General features: G+C 40.6%; 1 protein-coding gene across 1 annotated transcript in view; it reads left to right on the top strand.

The window, feature by feature from the left end:
- CDK14 (cyclin dependent kinase 14) overlaps nt 1-16,370 on the top strand; it is a 516,006-nt gene that overhangs the window by 116,162 nt on the left and 383,474 nt on the right. Inside the window, exon 3 of the mRNA XM_079785896.1 lies at nt 4,823-5,068. Within this exon, the coding sequence (XP_079642022.1) occupies nt 4,823-5,068 (246 nt within the window). The remainder of the gene's footprint in view (nt 1-4,822; nt 5,069-16,370) is intronic.

The raw sequence follows: 16,370 nt of genomic DNA, 5'->3' as shown, positions 1-16,370 counted from the left end.
GTCCTTTAGCCTACTATTGTGTAGTATTGACCTGGTCTGTCATCATTGGGACATCCTGTGTTGCTGATCTTTCTACACTTGTACTGCTTAGACTCTCTCTCCACAGGCTCTGATCAATCATTCTTATTCTCAGTACAGTTCCTACTTTTTATCCTTGGCTTACTCACAGTTCCATGACTTAAAAACCAACCCTATCCTATTGTATTTAGCCTTCCTTTGCAACTGCCATTTGCCCTTTATATTACCTTTTCTCTCTTGCAGTCATAACAGGCTCTTGGTTTTTCAGTAACTCAACTGGTTTCATTTAACTGTGGCTTTATTTTCCTTTTGATGCTTAAATACATCATCACAGCTCAGCCAGTAAGAACCCCGATAGGCAGACTCCTTTGTCCTTCTAGCGTTATCCCTGGCATTTTGGAAAGGATCCCAGTTTTCTGGTAACAGCTGGATATTCTGCCCTGTGAACTGGAATCAGGTCACCTTCCCAGGAGCCCTCCTTTTTCATAGTGGAGAATTGGAACATAGACCAAAATCTGGGCACTAGGAGTATAAGTGAAAGTTAGTAGTGGATCAAAAGGCTATACTATTTGGTGGTTGGAAAAAAAAATGCCTTTTTGAGATTATGGGTTCCCATTAATTTTTTCCAACTGGACATATCATGCTTCTGCCCTCAGGTTTCCTTATAGTCTGAGGTTTTATCTGTCATCAAGACTTTCTGCGTCACTGACCATAACCATTTTGTTGTGGGAAGAAAGACAGAGTCTATTTAGGGAGGGGAGAGGTTTGTTTAGATTGGTGACAGGTTGATAGAAGGATTCAAAGGAAGATTGAGCACCAGGGAGTAGTGCCAATGTGTAATCTGGTTTCTAGAACCTTCTTTCATTGCCAGGACTCCAGTCTGCTCACTCTTCTCCTCATGTACCCAGCACAGGTCAATGATTTCATTCTATGAGCTGCCAGAAATGGCAGCTTTCTGGGGGAATGAGTACGATTCTTACCTTTTACCTTGCCTGTGTCCTTCTCTAGGCTAAACCCTGCTCTTTCCTCTTTGGGGTCTTCAGGGTGAGTTGCCCCAGAAGCTCCTGAGGTCAGACACAAGGCCGCTTCCTCCTATTTTTCATAAGGGCCTGGATTCTGCTTTCGGTTGTGCTGGTGGTTAGCAGAGACGGCCAGGTCATGTTTAAGTTGTTTGTCTCAGAGATTGGAAACTTGAAACTTTTCCAGAATAGTCACTTTGCCCCGCATGGAAAACTCAAGTATAGATTACTTCCCTGGAGGAAGATGTATACCCGAAGCCGGTGCTGATACTGGTATTATTCACATACACCCCGGGCGAAGTGGAGACCAGCATCAACTATGTATAAACGTAGTTATGTGCAGAACTTGCTCATGGGCTCTGTCATGCTCATGGAGTTACACCAGGCAGAACACTCTCCATGTGTAGGCCTTTACTGACACCGGCCACAGAATCATCACTTGTTTTCGCCTGGATCTGATACAGTGGATCAAATTCAGAAAGTGGTATCTGCAACATGTTCCTAAGAACATTCTGCTCAAATGGCAACGGGCTTCAAGCAGTTTCAGTAAAGTGAGTGTATTAGTTTTCCATTGCTGTGTAACACATTACCACAGACTAACCAGGGTATGCTCTCAGTTTCCGTAGGTTAGAAGTTCAGGCGTGGCATCAGCTGGTTTCTCTGCCCAGGGTCTTATTGGGCTGAAATCAAGGTATTGGGTGTGGTTGTGGATCACACCTGGGGCTCAGGGTTTTCTTACATGCTCACTGGTTGTTGGCAGAACTTGTTTTCTTGTGGTTGTGTTACCACAGTCCCCATTTTTCTGCTGGCTGTCAGCCAGTGACCACTCTCCGCGCTTGGAGGCTGCCCCACAGATTGTGCCATGCAGTGTTTGCTCTCTCACAAGCTAGCCAGATCACATCTCTCCTTTCTGTGACTAGCTGGAGAAAATTCACTGCTTTTGGAGGGTTTTCCTGATTAGATCAGGCCCACCCAGGATAATCTGCTTGCTCTATCACATAACATAATCCTGGTGACATTTGTCATTTATCCCCTGCCAGTATTTTGTGCTGTGGCTGTGTTGGTGTACATGTGCTACAACTTTATATTTTATAGTAAAATTTCCCCCATGTACCTAGAAAAAATTTCCCCATACATTTTCCTATAAATATAGAAAAAAAGAGCATTCTATCTAGTAAAGCCTCTTTTACTAAGATAGCTCAAAGACCTCAAATAATAAATAGAATGTAGAGTTGAATAGAATGTACTGTATTTTTCTTGGCAAAATTAAGAGATATTTTTGTGGGATTTATGCTTCCTGCTGCTTCTTTTAAGGATAGAGTTGGAGTCCAAACATGGTCATCATTTCCCCATTATTTATCAATTTAATCCCCATTTATATCTTTCTATATTATCATTCTATACACATCTATCATCTCATTTGTTTTATATAAACATCTGTAAATCTTCCTTTAAATTAAGTAAGAAACAATATTTTCTGGCTGAAATGTAGGGATTGGCTTCATTCTGAAAGTGTAACAGGAAATTGAAAGATCCATGAATTGGTTCCTGTGCTTGGTTTTTTATCCTTGAATTTTTGCTTCTTTCAGCCATGTTTTGTAGTTTCTGTCTATAGATATTGCACGTATTTTGTCAGATTTATCACAAAATATTTTATGTTGTTTGAAGCTGTTATAAATTGATTTTTAAATTTAAGTTTCTTATTGTTGCTACTATGTAGAAATACAAATGATTTTTGCATGTTGATTTTGTATCTTGCAACCTTGACAAACTTACTTATTAATTCTAGTGGCCTCTTTTTTGGTAGATTTCTTTGGATTTTCTACATAGCCTATAGTGGTTTTCTGTGAATAAAGTTGCTTTTATTTGTTCCTTTCCAATGTGAATGCTTTTTATTTCCTTTTCTTGCCTTGTGGCATTGTCTAGAACTTATACAATGTTGAATCAAAGTGATGAGAGTGGAATCCTTGATTTGTTCCTATAAAAAATATGATGTCCTTCTCATTTGACTTAATTAGAATCGAACTTGTGCATAATAGTTGAGACACACTCTTAGGACAGAGTTGATGCTGAATAACACAGAATTTGGTGTGTGTGTTTTTTTTCTGTATATTTCATCGTGTTCTACATTTATGTCTGTATCTTACTGCACATACATCTATATCTATCGATACCTATTTGTACACTTGGATACATTAATTCCCGTATGAAATCATCCTATATATATTACTCAGACACTATAGTTTTACTTTAACAAATATAGGTTTATCTGAATTATCTTCTGTTTCCCTGTCTTATAAAATAGGGATGTGGAAACTTCATAAGAAGAAAAAAACTTTAAAAGCAAATTCAGAGTTATCTTTTCTCTAGAGAGAATAATAAAGCTACCCAGCTTCACAGACAAGCTAGAGGCCATAAAGTTATTGAGTAAGAACAACAAAATCTCCAGAGTATAGGGAGAATGAAAGAGTTAGAACATAAAGTAGGAAACAAGGAGCAAAAGTCAGAGAGACCAAAATGAGATGAGAGTGGAGGAGGCTGTGCAGAAAGAGGGGTTGGAGAAATTGGGAAGGGAATAGGGCTCTGGCGGAGTAATGTGAGCCAAATCTGCAATGTGTTAGACAATGTTTTTCTTTTACAGTATTATTCCTTTTCACCCATTAGTTTTGGTATTTAAAAAAGTTAATTTTTAATTTTTCAACATCTCTAACCATATTAAGGTTTTAATATACCCCATTCTAGTTTGGATATGAAGTCAAGATGGGGGCAGATTTCAAACACATATATTCAAGCATAAAACTTTTGAAAAACATAATGATCTTTTTCTGTATCCTGTGTTAACTGCTTCCATGATGACCTACGAGTTAATATAACAATCTGATTTAGCTCAGCTGTTGTTTTCTTTTTATTAAGGCAAGTCTATCCAATTGTTTTTTAAAAATATATATTTTTATTGATTTCAGAGAGGAAGGGAGAGGGATAGAAACATCAATGATGAGAGAGAATCATTGACTGGCTGCCTCCTGCACTCCCCCTACTGGGGATGAGCCCACAACCCTGCGCTTGGAATTGAACCTTGAACCTCCTGGTTCATAGGTTGATGCTCAACCACTGAGCCACACCAGCTGGGCTATCCAACTCTTAGTGATTCATAAATAATCCCACTTGTAGTCAGAGTAAAACTGGGGACAGAGTTCAAGAACCACCTTGGGGCACTTGTAGTCTAGACCTTATGTTTCCTGTTTTAGGGGTCAGATTCTGCTGTCAGCCTTGAGTCTAAGCAGAGTGATTATGAGGGATTTTTCACATTGTGATTTAAGCTGGTGTAGCGTTGTTGTTGTTTTTTTTCCCCTTTAAGATTCTTATAGACACTTTAATTTTTAATTTTGTTCTACATCAATCAGTCATCCATATGGATAAAACTCTATTGTATGACAGCAATACCTGGTCAATATAATGTACTAAAATATATACATATATATTCCATTTTACCAAATTATGTTTTTCTGCAAAAAGCCATGCTGCTGTGTTAAAATTAGTTGATTATTTATCTTTCTTCTAGACTGAAAAGAAAATTTTAAAAAATGTATTTTTCTTCTTTATTGAATTTATTGGGGTGACATTGGTTAATCAAATTATATCGTTTTCAGGTATATAGTTCTACAGTACATTATCTGTATATTGTATTGTGTATTCACCATCCCAAGTCAATTCAAGCATGTTTTTTGATATTAAAGTCCCAGAGGAGAGTTATGGGTTTAATTTATTTTTTCTTTTTTCCCCAGATATGTGTCACAAAGATGTCTACACGGAACTGCCAGGGAATGGACTCAGTGATCAAACCCCTGGACACAATTCCTGAGGATAAGAAAGTCAGGGTTCAGAGGACACAGAGCACTTTTGACCCATTTGAGAAACCAACTAATCAAGTAAAGAGGGTGCACTCGGAGAACAATGCTTGCATTAACTTTAAGACCTCCTCCACCGGCAAAGAGTCTCCTAAAGTTAGGCGGCACTCCAGCCCCAGCTCGGTAAGTGCAGTCTTATCAGAGGGTGAACAGAAGGAGTAGCCCTCGTAGGAGAGTAGCACGCTATCCTGGAAGAGCGCAGGTGGCTTCGTCAGTGCATTTTGATGCATTCTCTCTCAGGGTTTAATGTCTTGGAAAAGAGAGAGTGTGTGCTCCAGCAAACTATACACAGACTCTTTATTTATAAGCACCCAGCAAGCAAATGAGAAATGGTTCAACTTATTTTTGGAAAGATATTTTTTTCTAGTTGTTTTCAGTTAGAAGAATTTACAATTAAAAATTCTTTGGTATATCAAACCCTTGGAGAGGATATTGAACTTTGCTGTGTGGGCAATAAGTATAGTTTTGAATTTGGCAAGTCCACAAAGAATGTAATTTCAGAATAAATGTTAAAATTTATCCACTTATCTCAGTCCAGTTTGTTTTCAGTGTAAATATTTTACAATTTAAGGGCTAGAAATTGAATCTTCTTAACGAGAAATCTTTTTATTATAATAGAATTTTCTAAACTCAAACTATATCAAGTTTTGCCTTTTGACCTAAGGAAGAATAAAGATCTGAGGTGATTGCTGCTTTTTTTTTTTTTTTTAAATATTTTTATTGATTTCATAGAGGAAGGGAGAGAGAGATAGAAACATCAACGATGAGAGAGAATCATTGATTGGCTGCCTCTAGCACACCCCCTACTGGGGATTGAGCCCACAACCTGCATGTGCCCTGGACTGGAATCGAACCTGGGACCCTTTGGTCTGCAGGCCAATGCTCAACCACTGAGCCAAACCAGCCAGGGCTGTTTGCTGCTTTTGACTGTAAAATTTTTCTACTGAAACTCATATTTCCAAGACTAGCCTGTTAATGGCTAGTCTTGGAAATATGAGTTTAACAGGAAATATGAGTTTCAGTAGAAAAATTTATCTTACGATATTTTAAATTAAGCAATTTTCAGGTTTAAAAAAATCCTTATGATATTTTAAATTAAGCAATTTTCAGATTTAACTTACATTTAAGAACCTTTTGAATAGATGCTCTTAAAAGGTAAATGGAGAACGCCAAGAGAATTTTGACTCTTCATCTTGCTGAGAACACATGCCATTTCACAAATTTAAATATTAAATTCCATGAGAGCCGAAACAGAGCAAGAAATGTCAACTACTAGAAGAGTATTGACACTTCAATTTAATTACACTGTATGTCACTGCACAAACTTTGTGTCACATTTTGTGTGAATGAAGCTGAAATAAATGTTATTAATGCAACATTTGTGAGGAGAATTGATTATCTGCTTTTACCCAAACTAGCCCCGTCATCTTGTCTGTGATTGCAAGGCAGCATCCATGTAGGTCACAGATATATATTACTGACTTCCAGGAGAGTGTCTTACTGTCTTTTAGGAGAAATGAAAGGAGTTATAAATGATTAAGCTTATGTTATAGAAAGGGAATTATATGTACTTTATATTTATCTTAATATTATTATATTAACCTATAAATGATATATAGAAATGGCATTTTCAAATATTACCGTCAGGCATACTTACACTAAGAATTATTTACTATTTAAGTGAAATTTAAATTTAACTAGTCCTGTTTTTTATCTGCAATACTACTTATAATCTAATGTTGTGCTATTTCTTTTGTTGCTCAAATTGTTCCTGCCTTGGCCATTGGCAGCTCTGTGTCCTTTTGAGATGTCTTCATCCCTTTGTTTTTTGAGTACTTCCTTGCTTTCTGGTCCTATGGGATAGTCTTGGCTTAAATTGGACTTTCCGAGCCCCAGACCTAGACCAGTTATTTCTTTAAAGAACCCTGGTTCCACTTATTGGAAAATGGTACATATAAACCAGGATGTGGGCCTGGCTATGCTTGTGGCTACTGGGGGGTCATGTAGTTTTTTTTTTTTTTTTTTTTTTTTTAAATTTCTTTATTGATGAAGGTATCACATATTTGTCCTCGTCCCCCCATTCCCATCCCACACCCCTCCCCACACATGCCCCCACCCCCCTGTTGTCCTTAACCGCTGGTTAGGCTCATATGCCTGCACGCAAGTCCTTTGGTTGGTCTCCCCCTTTACCCCCACCCTTCCCTACCCTCCCCCTGAGGCCCGACAGTCTGATCCATGCCTCCTTGTTTCTGGGTCTGTTCTTGTTCATCAGTCTATGTTGTTCATTATTTCCCCTAGATGAGTGAGATCATGTGCTATTAGAAATACACTTATAAGAACCGAAAATGAGACAAGCAATAATGGTAATGGTGACAGGCAAATGAATCAGTGTGTAGTGAGTTTTTTTCTGGGCCAACAGTTCTTTTGAGTCCCAATTTCAATGTCCAACAGTTCCTTATGTGTACATGTCAGCACTGACATTTCAGTTCTGGATGGTGGACAAATGGTGGTAATGCAGGTCCGACTCTGTCCGGTTTGGTCCTGGGCAATCTGCAGTGATGCACAGCTGCTAACTGCTAGTATGGGAAGGCCACATCAGCGTCTTCCGTCTCTGGACTGCTTCTCTTCTGTCTTCATGGCTGGAGTAGTCCTGTCGATTCCTCTCTTGCTGGAATCCACATGGTCTCGGAGTTGTTTTCTGAAAATATACAAACATATTCTCGACCCAAGGTTAATAAAGGAATATTTTCTATAAATTTGACTGGGGATCCTTTTTCAATTTTTGCCCAAATGATTTTCCTCTGGCTTGTTTTGTCACCTTGTGTGTTTTTCATGGGTGTCTTGCTTTTAGCCTTACAATTAATTTTCTAACGTATTAATTTTCTAGATGTAATTTACTTACAGGATATTTTTCCTTACATGATATTCCTCTACTATCCCCTCCTTTTTTGATTTAAATGTTAGGAGGCTTTTGAAAATTTTATAATGTATTCTTGGTGGCTTTTAAATTTTAATTTTTTGCACTATAATATAGCTGTTTTAGGTTCATTATATGGTGCACACTTTTATCATGAGATGAAGTACCAATAAAAATTTTAGTTGACTCTTTAGGAACACCTTTTTGTCTGGTACAATTAATTTTTCTAGAATATTCACTTGTTTCAACTAGCCAATTTAAATTTGTCTGAAAACTTGACTACTATTTTACTGTCAAATTTATTACTCTAACAATAATCTTGTTTTACCCTGTAAATATTGGTGGAAGGGATTATTTGCCTTCTTGAGTAGGTCCTGAGCATTCCTGGTGGTAGGCTGGATTTAGATATCGTAAACCCCCTTCCCCACACCATGGGTACAGGGCAACTCAAACAATTCTTGTTGGAGTGAGAGGGCAGCTGCTGTCGGCCAAGTCTCTGTCGGTCACCTGGGTCCTGATCTGAGCTGGGCATGGGAAGCACAAAGCAGCCATGGGGGCAGGAGACCTCCCTCAGAAGGGGCTAGGATTCAGGCCCCTGCAATGTTGGGGGGGTGAGGGTCTGTGCCCCACCTCTGTTGATCCCCAAATTCTCTCCTGATGGCCCCTCTGCGACTGTGCCTGTCTTAGGTTGTTCCTTCCTTGAGGAATCTTACCCGTCATTGACTAACCAGCCATCCTCCGGGGCCAAGCAGGGTGACGTGAGGTTCAGTTTTGTCTCCTTGGTAGCCTATGCCCCCGTGGCCTCCATGCCCAGCACCTGCCTTGGGATCCCCTCGCCTGCTGGCGGGGCCCCAGCACTGATCACATATCTTTTGGAACCCGGGTTTCTTCTCCAGGGAGGGCTCAGTTCGCCCTACTGGGTGATAGACAGATCCATGGCACCAGTCGTCACGAGACTTCAACCTCGACATGAACTGATAGCTCATGCAACAGCTGTGAGCAATTGAATTGTGAGAAGAGGGTCTCTCTTGGCCTAAAGGGTAAGAGGGACCCATATAGAATGCTCAGGTGCCCTCCCAGGAGGCCCTCTACCCAATGAAAAGGGTTAAATCCTTACATGTCCTTTTTAAATTGCTGCCAGACATTCAAAGAATTAGTTTGTATGTTTGCTTGGGATAATTGTATATTATGCTGTAGTAATTCTAAAGTATCAAGAGATGTGTTAAGTTTGTCTCCAAGCACCAAACATATGACTTTTTTTATTTTATTTATTTTTTATCCCCAAGGGTGCGAGGAACTATTATAAGTACAGGGGGTGTTCCAAATCTGGGAATAATTTTTAATGACAGTGTAGGATAATATCATGTAAGGATATTCTTTGTTCTAGTCCATGGGAATTCCCTTTCAGACTGGCTGTCCATTTCTTTTTATATAGACAAGGTCTTAGTTACATTTTCTGCACCTCCACCGGGGGCACGTAATGATAGTAGTGACACCCTTTCTTTGGTGTCCACACAAGCCAGAAACCTCTCTTTAATTGTACACACAAAGGGGCATTGTTTTGATTTCGTATCATACAAAAGGGAAGCTGGGTGGGGACCCCTATGTATTTATACTTTCTTGCCCCACCCATGGACCTCCTTGATGTCCAGCGTGTTTGGTATTATTGGTACCTATATTAGTCAGAGGATCAGCCCACGTAAGGGGTCTTACCCATGAAGGGTCAGGAGCGTAAGATCAAAATACTTACCCTCTTGTCCCCGGTAAAATTACCGTACATCTGATGATTGCTAGCGTGGCTAGAGAGGCGTTCTCAGGCATTTTTGGGTTTCTGGTTACCTCACAATTTCTTCCCTGCGGTTTGACGTTCTGATTGATGTTTCTCTGTTTCTGGATCTATTTTCCCCCCCATCGGTTTATGTTGTTCATTATATTCCACAAATGAGTGAGATCATGTGATATTTATCTTTCTCTGCCTGGCTTATTTCACTAAGCATAATGTTCTCCATCTCCATCCATATTGTTGCAAATGGTAAGAGCTCCTTCTTTTTTACCGCAGCGTAGTATTCCATTGTGTAGATGTACCACAGTTTTTTAATCCACTCATCTGCTGATGGGCACTTAGGCTGTTTCCAAATCTTAGCTATGGTGAATTGTGCTGCTATGAACATACGGGTGCATATATCTTTTCTGATTGATGTTTCCAGTTTCTTGGGATATATTCCTAGAAGTGGGATCACTGGGTCAAATGGGAGTTCTATTTTTAGTTTTTTAAGGAAACTCCATACTGTTCTCCACAGTGGTTGCACCAGTCTGCATTCCCACCAGCAGTGCACGAGGGTTCCTTTTTCTCCACATCCTCTCCAGCACTTGTCATTTGTTGACTTGTTGATAATGGCCATTCTGACAGGTGTGAGATGGTACCGCATTGTTGTTTTGATTTGCATCTCTCTAATGATTAGTGATTTAGAGCAGGTTTTCATATGTCTCTTGGCCTTCCTTCTGTCTTCTTTCGAAAAGTGTCTATTTAGATCAGTTGCCCATTTTTTGATTGGGTTGTTTATCTTCTTTTTGTTAAGCTGCATGAGTTCCCTGTAAATGTTGGAGATTAAACCCTTATCGTTGATATCATTGGCAAATATGTTCTCCCATGTAGTGGGCTTTCTTGTTGTTTTATTGATGGTTTCCTTTGCTGTGCAAAAGCTTTTTATTTTGATGTAGTCCCATTTGTTTATTTTCTCTTTAGCTTCCATTGCCCTAGGAGCAGTATCAGCAAAGAAGTTCTTTTGGCATATGTCAGAGATTTTTTTGCCTGTAGATTCCTCTAGTATTTTTATGGTTTCCTGTCTTATGTTTAAGTCCTTGATCCATTTTGAGTTTATTTTTGTGTATGGTGTAAGATGGTGGTCCAGTTTCATTTTTTTGCATGTATCTGTCCAATTTTCCCAACACCATTTGTTGAAGAGACTGTCTTGACTCCATTGTATGTTCATGCCTCCTTTGTCAAATATTAATTGAACATAGTGATTTGGATCAATTTCTGGGTTCTCTATTCTATTCCATTGATCTATATGTCTGTTCTTGTGCCAATACCAGGCAGTTTTGAGAACAGTGGCTTTGTAATACAGCTTGAAATCTGGTATGGGGATCCCACCTACTTTGTTCTTCTTTCTCAGGATTGCTGTGGCTATTCGGGGTCTTTTTTTATTCCAGATGAATTTTTGGAAAGTTCGTTCTAGGTCTATGAAGTATGCCGTTGGTATTTTAATGGGAAGTGCATTGAAATTATAGATTGCTTTGGGTAATATGGACATTTTGATGATGTTGATTCTACCAATCCATGAACATGGTATGTTCTTCCATCTGTTTATGTCTTCCTCTATCTCTTTTTTCAGTGTTGTGTAGTTTTCCGCATATAGGTCTTTTACCTCCTTAGTTAAGTTTATTCCTAGGTATCTTAATTTTTTTGGTGCGATGGTAAATGGGATTGCTTTTTTAGTCTCTCTTTCTGTAAGTTCATTATTGGTGTATAGAAATGCCATAGATTTCTTAGCATTTATTTTGTATCCTGCTACTCTGCCAAATTCATTTATTAAGTCTAGTAGTTTTTGGATGGAGTCTTTAGGGTTTTCTATGTACAATATCATGTCATCTGCAAATAAGGACAGTTTTACTTCTTCTTTTCCAATTTGGATGCCTTTTATTTCTTCTTCTTGTCTGATTGCAATGGCTAGTATTTCCAACACTATGTTGAACAGGAGTGGTGAGAGTGGGCATCCCTGTCTTGTTCCTGTTCTTAGGGGAAATGGTTTTAGTTTTTGCCCATTGAGTATGATGTTGGCTGTGGGTTTGTCATATATGGCTTTTATTATGTTGAGGTATGATCCTTCTATTCCCAGCTTGCTGAGAGTTTTTATCAGGAAAGGGTGTTGGATTTTGTCAAATGCTTTTTCTGCATCAATTGATATGACTATATGGTTTTTATCTCTCAATTTGTTTATGTGATGTATCACGTTTATTGATTTGCGAATATTGTACCATCCTTGCATCCCAGGGATAAATCCTACTTGGTCGTGGTGTATGATCTTTCTGATGTATTGCTGGATTCGATTTGCTAGAATTTTGTTGAGGATTTTGGCATCTATGTTCATGAGGGATATTGGCCTGTAATTCTCCTTCATTGTGTTATCTTTACCTGGTTTTGGTATTAGGGTGATGCTGGCTTCATAGAAGGAGTTTGGAAGTGTTCCTTCTTCTTGAATTTTCTGGAATAGTCTGAGGAGGATAGGTTTTAGCTCTTCCTTGAATGTTTTATAAAACTCCCCTGTGAAGCCGTCTGGCCCCGGGCTTTTGTTTGCTGGAAGCTTTTTGATAACTTCTTCTATTTCTTCCATAGTTATCAACCTATTGAGATTTTTAGTCTCTTCCTGAGTAAGTTTTGGAAGGTTGTGTTTTTCTAGGAATGAGTCCATTTCCTCCAGGTTGTCTAGTTTGTTGGAGTAGAGTTGTTCATAGTATTTTTTGACAATCCTTTGTATTTCTGTGGGGTCTGTTGTTATTTCACCTCTTTCATTTCTGATTTTGTTTATTTGGGTCCTCTCTCTTTGTTTCTTGGTGAGCCTGGCTAGAGGTTCATCAATCTTGTTTATCCTTTCAAAGAACCAGCTCTTGGTTTTGTTGATCTTGTGTATTGTTTTTTTGGTCTCTATGTCATTTATTTCTGCTCTGATCTTTATTATTTCCTTTCTTCTGCTCACTGTGGGCTTTTCTTGTTGCTCCCTTTCTAATTCTTTGAGTTGGTGAGATAGATGATCTATTACCATTTTTTCTTGTTTTTTGAGGTAGGCCTGTAGAGCTATACATTTGCCTCTCAGGACTGCTTTCATTGTGTCCCATAGGATTTGCAATGTTGTGTTTTTATTGTCATTCGTCTCCAGGATGTTTTTAATTTCTTCTTTGATCTCATTGATGACCCAATCATTGTTTAGTAGCATGCTATTCAGTTTCCAAGTGTTTGAGTTTTTTGGAATGTTTTTATTGTAGTTTATTTCTAATATTATGCCATTGTGGTCTGAGAAAATGCTTGATATGATTTCAATCTTTTTGAATTTGGGGAGACTTTGCTTGTTACCCAATATGTGGTCTATTTTTGAGAATGTCCCATGTGCACTTGAGAAGAACGTATATTCCATGGCTTTGGGGTGAAATACTCTGAAGATGTCAATTAGGTCCATCTGATCTAGTGTGTCATTTAGAATTGCTGTTTCTTTGCTGATTTTTTGTCCAGAGGATTTATCCATTGATGTCAGTGGTGTATTAAAGTCCTCTACTATGATTGTATTGATGTCGATCTCTCCCTTGATATCTTCCAGCAGATTTTTTATGTATTTGGGCGCTCCTGCGTTGGGTGCATATACGTTTACCAGAGTTATATCTTCTTGCTGGATTGCTCCCTTTAGTATTATGTAGTGGCCTTCCTTATCTCTTATTAAGGCCTTTACTTTGAGGTCTATTTTATCTGATATAAGTATTGCAACCCCAGCTTTTTTCTCATTTCCATTTGCCTGAAAAATGTTTTTCCATCCCTTCACTCTCAGTCTGTGTGAGTCTTTTGCTCTAAGGTGGGTCTCTTGTAGACAGCAAATATATGGGTCATGTTTTCTTATCCATTCAGCTACCCTATGTCTTTTGATTGGTGCATTTAATCCATTTACGTTTACTGTTATTATTGATAAGTATCTGTTTGTTGACATATTTTTCCTTAGTGTTTGTGTTTCTTCTTGCCTTTCTCTTTCTTCTTTTTACAGCAGCCCCTTTAGCATTTCTTGCATTGCTGGTTTGGTAGTGATGAACTCTCTTAGCCCTTTTTTGTCTGTGAAGCTTCTGATTCCACCTTCAATTTTGAATGATAGCCTTGCTGGGTATAGTATTCTTGGATTCAGTCCCTTGTTTTGCATCACTTTGTATATTTCATTCCATTCCCTTCTGGCCTGGTGTGTTTCTGTTGAGAAATCAGTTGATATTCTGATAGGAGATCCCTTGTAGGTAACTTTCTGTTTCTTTCTGGCTGCCTTTAAGATTCTTGCTTTGTCGTTGGTGTTCGTCAATTTAATTATGATGTGTCTTGGTGTCGGTCTTTTGGGGTTGAACTTGTTTGGGACTCTGTGTACTTCTTGGACTTGGATAGTTTTTTTCTTGCCAATATCAGGGAAGTTTTCTGTCATTATTTCTTCTAACAGGTTTTCTATTCCTTGCTTCTCTTCCTCTCCTTCTTTTATCCCTATTATTCGAAGGTTGTTTCGTTTTGCGTTGTCCCGAAGCTCCCTTAGGCTCTCCTCTTGCTTTTTAAGTCTTCTTTCCATTTGCTGCTGTGTTTGTGTGTTTTTTCCTACCTTGTCTTCTAATTCGCTGATGCGGTCCTCAGCCTCTTCTACTCTACTCTTTAAGCCTTCCATTGTGTTCTTTATTTCAGCTATGTCGTTCTTCATCTCCTCTTGGTTTCTTTTCATGTTGGTGACATTTTCATTCAGCTCCTTATAGCTCTCATTGAGTTGTGTGTATTTTTCATCCATCCGTTTGAACATCCTTATAACGAATACTCTGAATTCTTTCTCTGTTAAGCTGCTAGCCTCAAGTTCATTTAACTCGCTTTCTGGTGTTTCTTCCTGTTCCTTCCTTTGAGAATTTCCTTTCTGTCTTCCCATGTTTTCCTGTAATGTTTTAATTGTAGTTCCAATTGCTTTGCTACCCAGGATCTTTTGGTGATGGTGCTACTGGTATAATCTCTCAGTTCTCCTGGGCTTGGCAATCTAGTGTAGCTCCCTACTTGAGCTACTTGGGTTCTCTTGATGTAGGCCTGGAAGCTTGAGAGGCACAACTATGGTGTCTAAAAGTCAGCAGCTATGGAGTGGGGTGTCCCAGTTTTTGCTGTCTTGCACCCTTAGTTGAAATCGCGCGTGTCCAGTGGGAACTCACAGTGGCACCCAGGAACCGTCTGTTGGGAGAGCTCCCAGTGGCTCCCACTAGCACCCTGTGTGTAGATGGGCTCAGGGTGCCTGCCTATTGTAAATTCCCTTCTGTGAAGGTGTGTTTGCAGGTGCACAGCTCTGACGCACTTTGAGGGACTTTGGCACTGAAGTTAAACAGCTAGGGTGTATGTGGGAAGTTATTCAGGAGAAAGGAATTCAGAGTTTTTGCTGTGGGGCAGCGCGTCCTTGGCTGTACAGAATAACTCCCAGCAGGGGCTCACAGCAGCTCCCCAGAGAACACTGTGGATATATGGGCTTGGGGCGCCTTCCTTTGCTGTGGCTGTGAGTTTGCCAGCTCTGGGGTGTGAGCGAACTGGTGGCGCACCCGCTGGCGCACACCTCTGACGCAATTTGAGAGACTCTGGCACTGAAGTTAAACAGCTAGGGTGTATGTGGGAAGGTATTCAGGAGAAAGGAGTTCAGAGTTTTTGCTGTGGGGCAGCAAGTCCTTGGATGTACAGAATCACTCCCAGCAGGGGCTCACAGCAACTCCCCAGAGAACTCTGTGGATATATGGGCTCGGGGCGCCTTCCTTTGCTGTGGCTGAGGGTTTGCCAGCCCTGGAGTGTGCGCGAACTGGTGGCGCACCCGCTGGCGCACACCTCTGACGCAATTTGAGAGACTCTGGCACTGAAGTTAAACAGCTAGGGTGTATGTGGGAAGGTATTTGGGAGATAGGAGTTCAGATTTTCTGCTGTGGGGCAGCGCGCCCTTGCCCGCACAGAATCACGTCCAGCAGGGGCCCAGAGCAGCTTTCCAGAGAACCCTGTGGATATATGGGCTCAGGGCGCCTTTCCCTGCTGTGGCCGCGAGCTTGCCAGCCCTTGAGTTTGCCAGCCCCCCAGTGCGCGCGAACTGGTGGCGAGCCCGCCGGCGCAAAGCTCCGAAGCCCCCTGGCACTGAAGTTGCACCGCAGGGGTGTCCCTGGGCAGCTATTTAGGAAGAGGCAGTTCAGAGATTCTACTTAGGGCCGTGCACCCTTGACTTTGCAGAATAACCCCCTCAGGGGCTCTCAGTGGTTCCCAAGCACTGCCTGGGTAGTGGAGTGCCCGGGTGCCTATGGGCTGGGGACGCAGCGAGTCCTGAGTTCCGGCGCTGGGGAGGGGGAGGTTGCACTTACTGCTTTCAGAGGCACACTTTTGGAGATGGAGGTCTCAGGGTTCTCGTTTCTGCAGCTGGGGTGGCAGGTCTTCTACCAGAGTGGCTGTAGTGACCAGGTTTGCTTCCAAGACCAGACTAGGTGGTGGTAAGGTTAGGATTCTAGTCTCTAGCAGTTCCGTTCTTAAAGATGGCGGGGTCTCTGTGCCACTGGTGTCCTCCCTGGAGTGTTTGCAGCGGTCTCGGGGTTTTGCCAACCAAGACTGCCTGGATTGGATGCCCCCTGGAAGAACTGCAGGGTCTAACTGTCCTTATTTCATTCACACACACACCCACACAGGTCCACACACACCTCTGTCACTCCTTCACTCGATCACACGCT

Source organism: Cnephaeus nilssonii, assembly GCF_951640355.1.
Source record: "Cnephaeus nilssonii genome assembly, chromosome: 12".
Classification (NCBI taxonomy): Eukaryota; Metazoa; Chordata; class Mammalia; order Chiroptera; family Vespertilionidae; genus Cnephaeus; species Cnephaeus nilssonii.
Note: the sequence above shows the minus strand (reverse complement) of the source record. Positions and strands in the feature narration are given on the sequence as shown.